Below are 6,305 nucleotides of genomic sequence, written 5' to 3'. Positions count from 1 at the left end.
CTTGGTAGAAGGGGAATGGAAGAAGCAACAAAGATCAAAGTTGACAGAACTCTACATTCCCTCTTAGTCACCTCAATAGTGTAGTATCTATTATCTACACCATCTTGGACTGATACTGGTTATACATCAGTATTACCCTACATTAATATGAGCGCATTTCATAAAGGTAGAGGATTGTAAGGCAAAACAATCTGTTACTATAGAACTTGGTTGCCTTCCCACTGTCGAAACCCCATTTATCTCTTCTTTTGCAAATTAGGTATCTATCCTTCTCTTTGGGCAAATTTTACCATCTCTGTTTCAGTTATAAATTTTGCTATTCCGTTTCACTATTTTAGATAATCACAATATAAAGATCGCCTTGTTTGATCATAGTTTTGGAGTCCAACTCCATGAGGCAACAATTAAGCTGTTAAGGGTATTCTTATTGAGAGATTGAACTCAACTTGCCAACGTTTCTAACGCTCCAATCAATCCCAAATTATGCCAATACTCATGAACCTTAAAACTGTATTTTTTTTGGATTCACAACACAATTATGAAAATTACGATTCAACACTCCAAACAAAATCACCTTAGTTGGACAGCAAATTAAATTTCAATTATTCACTTTTCTTGATTCTTGAACCACCAAAACAGACTCACAAGACATCACAAGACAGACACATTCAAAGGCCAAACAGAACAACAGATGACAACCATGGCAATGAAGCAATTCAGAAACCCCCACGGAGACGGAGGACAAGGTGCAGAGTGGACTCCTTCTGGATGTTATAGTCGGCCAGAGTCCTTCCATCTTCAAGCTGTTTTCCGGCAAAGATCAACCTCTGCTGGTCCGGTGGAATCCCCTCCTTGTCTTGAATTTTAGCCTTGACGTTATCAATTGTGTCGGAGCTTTCCACCTCCAGGGTAATAGTCTTGCCCGTGAGGGTCTTCACAAAGATCTGCATTCCACCCCTGAGCCTGAGCACCAAGTGAAGGGTGGACTCCTTCTGAATGTTGTAGTCCGCAAGAGTACGGCCGTCCTCAAGCTGCTTGCCAGCGAAGATGAGCCTCTGTTGGTCAGGAGGGATGCCTTCCTTGTCCTGGATCTTCGCCTTCACATTGTCAATCGTATCCGAGCTTTCCACCTCCAGGGTGATGGTTTTTCCAGTGAGAGTCTTCACGAAAATCTGCATTCCTCCACGGAGCCTGAGCACCAAGTGAAGGGTTGATTCCTTCTGAATATTGTAGTCGGCTAGGGTTCGGCCGTCCTCAAGCTGCTTTCCGGCGAAGATAAGCCTCTGCTGGTCTGGGGGAATTCCCTCCTTGTCCTGGATCTTAGCCTTCACGTTGTCTATGGTGTCGGAGCTTTCAACCTCCAAGGTAATAGTCTTGCCGGTTAGGGTTTTAACGAAGATCTGCATCCCTCCCCTCAATCGGAGAACCAAATGAAGGGTGGACTCCTTCTGGATATTGTAATCCGCTAGGGTTCGGCCGTCCTCAAGCTGTTTCCCGGCGAAAATGAGCCTCTGCTGGTCTGGGGGGATTCCCTCCTTGTCCTGGATCTTAGCTTTCACGTTGTCAATCGTATCGGAGCTTTCAACCTCCAAGGTAATCGTCTTGCCGGTTAGGGTTTTAACGAAGATCTGCATCCCTCCCCTCAATCGGAGAACCAAATGAAGAGTGGACTCCTTCTGGATATTGTAATCGGCGAGGGTACGACCGTCCTCGAGTTGCTTCCCGGCGAAGATCAGCCTCTGCTGGTCCGGCGGGATGCCCTCCTTATCTTGAATTTTGGCCTTGACGTTGTCGATGGTGTCGGAACTCTCGACCTCGAGAGTAATTGTCTTGCCGGTTAGGGTTTTCACAAAGATCTGCATCTGCAATTAAAGCAAGAATAAAATCAAATCTCTATACAATTCAAGAAACGAAATTGTAGAAATTCAAAGAATCAAACGAAGAAGACGCGATGATTTTACCTTGAGAAAGAGAGTTGAAAATCGAAATTAATCGTAGGAGAAGAGCGAACAGAGAAATCAGATGATTATGATGAATGAGAATGAAGAAGGGAGCGGGGTCTTATATAGGAGTTTTGGAAGACTCACGCCAAAAACGCTCTTCGGATAAACCTATAAACATACGACACGTGTACGCTGCGATTATGTTCAGTGCGTTGAACGAACCTAGACGGCAAGATTGTTTTTATTCTTTCCTTTTGAGTGGCGCAGATGATTAGGTGGAAGACTTAAAGCCCAAGGAAATGGAAAAGGGAAATGAAAGGAGTTGTTCCACGCGCCCTTGCGCGGGTGAGTTAACACCGCCTCTTATTTCGTGGGCAAAAAAGTCAGTAATGGATGCCTACTAGATTCTTCTACGTTAATCCAGTCAATTACAAGTCTTCTTCTCCATAAACGTAAGAATGGTTAATTATCTTTTCTAATTTTTTTGTAAGATAGAATTGTTAATTTTCTATGCTCCTCTTATATCGTGGACCGCAGTCCCAAAATGACGTCGTTTTAGTAAGTGGGAGATGGAGCCCCGTAATTGACACTACATTTCATTCCAAAAGATACTGCCTTACATTTGTTTTGATATTATGAATGAAACTGTAGTTATATCAAAAAGTAACTGTAGTTGTGTTGAAAAGAAATGCAGTGTATATGAAAAGATACTGAATAACAGTTTCACATTTGTGTTTGATATTATCGAATGAAACTGTAGTTATATCAAAATGTAACTGTAGTTGTGTTGAAATGTAACTGCAGTGTATATGAACAGATACTGAATAACAGTTTCACTTTTGTGTTTTTATATTATCGAATGAAACTTATCAAAAAGTAACTGCAGTTGTGTTGAAAGGTAACTGCAGTATATATGAAAAGAAAGTGCAGTATATATGAAAAGAAAGTGAGTGGCGCGAATTCATCCGTCTGTTTTCATTAATCAAAACGACGTCGTTTTGGGACCGCGGTCCACAATGCATTGTGGACCACGGTCCACGATATAATTTGCGGCTCCCAAAAGGTAATCATCGTAATTCTAGGTGGGACTCAATTATTGGTCTTTAATCCTAAATTTTACTCAAGTTACTTAGTTGAGCTATCCATGCAGATAAATAATTAATTTTTTATAAATGGAATAAGGTTGTCCTTACCCCTAAAATACTCCCACTTTCACAAATTTCATATTATCAAATTGCTATTGTGATAACATTTTGTTAGGTTAGCAAACTTGCTGCAGTAGCAAGTTTGCTAACCATATCATCATATATAAATAAAAAAAATAAATATGTTTCAATGTGTCACCCCATCTAGCAAGGGGAGATTGGTTGGGATAAAGACACTCTAATATCCTTATACATATCAATTTGGGAGAAGAAAAAAGAAACATCAAATCCCTTACCTTAAGCAAAGTCACGTTATAAATTATCCTTTCCTTTCAATTCAAAATAAATATTATCTTCGATAATCTGCATCATCTTTGTCTACACATTTAACAAAACTGAATTCAAATAATATATAATTTAAAACTTTTGTAATATTTAATTTAGTAGTAATAATTAAAATATATACATTTAAAATTGTTATTATATATAATTTGTGAAATTTAAACATTATAAGAAAATATTTATTAAAAAATAAGTAAAGAAGTAATTGTTAATCTGACCAATAATTGTAAATAGAGTAGATAACAGAATATTATTATTTTGTATATGTTGAATTGACAATTGTATTTTGTGCAATTATGAAGACGAGTTAACATTTTGTTTTTAATGTAAATTCAACATATGAAATATTGAAATAGGTGTAAGGTTCAAACTTGCCGGTCATTACTGTGTGAAGACGGAAAGTGCAAAGCAAATTAATCCTTTTTCTTTTCCTAGTGGAATCATTAAAATATGGACCGAAATGGGGTGAAACAGAAGCAAATTAATGGAGCGCAACTTGTCGGAGGTGTTGACCACGTACTCAACAGAGAGTGGGGGGTGTGAGACAAGTGGATGGATTTGGTTGTAAAATATTTGGCAAACCTTATCGTAACCTTTGGTTCATAGAAATGTGTGATTTTTTGTTTTTGTTTTTGGGTTGAGAGCAGCTGTACCTCGTCTTTCTTGTAGATACGAGAATTTTCATGGACACGTCCAATAGTTGTTGTTTCAATCAGTACTTAAAAAGAAAAAAAAAAACTACAACGGGACTATTTCATAGATTACCTTCAGGTAACCGACTAACCGGTAAATTACTTTATGACTTGATCTCTTAAACTGATGTGGCTTCAATTCTCTAGATTGAGATTTTAGACTAAGCCAAATTACAAAGTCATATTCATCTAGATTGAGATTTTGATGAGAATCAAATTACAAACTCGTCTTCGACCATATTGAAATCTTTTTTTTGAAGAAGAAGAAGAAGAAAAGAAACCATTAGATTAAGTCCGAAGACAAAGCATTACAAATGATAGGAGAAGGTTGGAAAACTACTCCGAACAACAGTCATAGAAATAGACTGCTTCGCTGATCGTTTGACAAAAGTAATAAATACATGAGAAAGATGAAAGATCACTCAGTAGATGTTTAATATCTCTAAAAAGAATTAACTAAAAGGGGAGTCCCCACTGGTTTGGTTGAGAGATTGGACCACTAGGAGAGAGTAAGTTTCAACATGAACTTTGCTAAGTTTCATCTCCTTGAGCCAACTCAAGGCTTCTCTAATCACAGCTGCTTCCGCTTCTCTTGGTAGGTATTTCCCGGGCCTTTGCGAGCCTTTAGCTGCAACAAAAACACCATACTCGTCTCTAAGAATGTAGCCGAAGCCCATCTTCGCCCGTTCACTGTCCAGTGCCGGGCCAACATTAAGCTTCAAGAAGTCCGGCTGGGGAGGTAACCATCTGATGAGATTCTGGTCGTCCCTGGGGGTTATGTGCCTGTCGGAAACACCTGCTTCTCTCCAGCTACTAAGAAAGGAAGAGACTTTACTGATGATGATAGAAGCTGGCTGGGGATTTTTATTTTGCCAAATCTTATTGTTCCTCTGGTTCCACACCTCCCAACAGCACATAACAAACAAGCAACATTGATCAGGACTAAGAAAGGAGCATAATCTATCTATTCATCCATCTCCAGGCCAGCTGTCCCACCCAATAGAGGTGCCTACAATCCAGCGAGGGGTAAGTCACTGTGTCCGACGGTGGAGACCCTGGGTTACACCCAAAAAAAAAATCTATCCATCCACTCCCTGAAGGTCTCATTGTGCGTATGAACCAGATTGATGTTTAGTTCCCTCCAGCAATCAGAAGCCAAGGTACACTCCATAAACAGGTGTTCAATTGATTCCAGGCCATTACTACACACCTTACAAGTCTCGTCGCAATCAACTTTCCTCATCCTCAATAGGTCTTTGGTGGGTAAACACTTGGAGCAGAGTTGCAAGAAGAAAAACTTCACCTTTGGAGGTAATTTTAGACTCCAAAACTTAGGCCATTTCAGTTTGTCCTCCTCTCTGAGATCACACCCCAAAGCCTTGTAGCAACTTTTCACCGAGAATCCCCCATTCATCTCCGGTTCCCAAATCAATTTGTCTTCAACCTGTTGTTCGGGTAGAGGAATATTCATAATTAAATTTGTGTCTCTCGGTGTGAAAATGGTGCGAATACCTCACCCAAGTTTTTTCTTATGAAAAAACCCCTCCAAAGTTCACAAATGAAGTTGCCCTAGCATAGCAAAAAAGAGAAAAGTACAAAAAAGTTGCACTTGGCAACTCTCGTGAACAAAATATGGTGGCTGATAGTCTAGCAAAGATTACAAAAAAGAAAAGATGTAATTGGATTGAGTTCGACGGTTTCCCCAAAAAGGATGATCTGTGATGAATGCCTTGGTGCCAGAAATGCCACTGTGAACAGACGATAGATCTATGTGTGCACATGTACATATATTTAAGTGCATGTTATAAGTATGGTTCATATATATACAACTTGAAAATGAACTTACCGTAGCCTGGCCTTGTGCAATTTCGTTGAGACAAACTAAATGAGCCATTCTTTCTCTTTGCATGTGATTTCGTAAAGACAAATGGCTATAAGCAAGCCTCTCAGAGGCCTTCCTTAGCTTGGTATCATTATTGCAGGTGGCTCGGCTCCACATCAAGTCCATAACCCATTCTCAATGAGTTACACCTTTCCTGGTGCATGCAAGGGTGGCAATATAATGGTGGAATGAGATTAGAGTTTTCTGGTATATTCACTTTAACAAAGTCATCAAAGAGCCTCCCTCCCTATGCCTACCTTGATTGCGAGAGGTGGTTGAACCAACATGATCTGATCTTGAA

General features: G+C 39.6%; 1 protein-coding gene across 1 annotated transcript; it reads right to left on the bottom strand.

Annotated features, from left to right (window-relative positions):
* Window positions 1–496: 496 nt before the first annotated feature.
* Window positions 497–2,050, bottom strand: LOC116011352 (polyubiquitin). Its single transcript, XM_031250907.1, has 2 exons — window positions 1,962–2,050; window positions 497–1,862 (listed from the first exon to the last, which is right to left on the bottom strand). The coding sequence occupies exon 2, from the start codon at window positions 1,860–1,862 to the stop codon at window positions 717–719; it is 1,146 nt and encodes a 381-aa protein (XP_031106767.1). The 5' UTR covers window positions 1,962–2,050; the 3' UTR covers window positions 497–716.
* Window positions 2,051–6,305: the final 4,255 nt, after the last annotated feature.

The sequence above is a fragment of the Ipomoea triloba genome, chromosome 2 (genome assembly GCF_003576645.1).
Source record: "Ipomoea triloba cultivar NCNSP0323 chromosome 2, ASM357664v1".
In the NCBI taxonomy this organism is placed as follows: Eukaryota; Viridiplantae; Streptophyta; class Magnoliopsida; order Solanales; family Convolvulaceae; genus Ipomoea; species Ipomoea triloba.
Note: the sequence above shows the minus strand (reverse complement) of the source record. Positions and strands in the feature narration are given on the sequence as shown.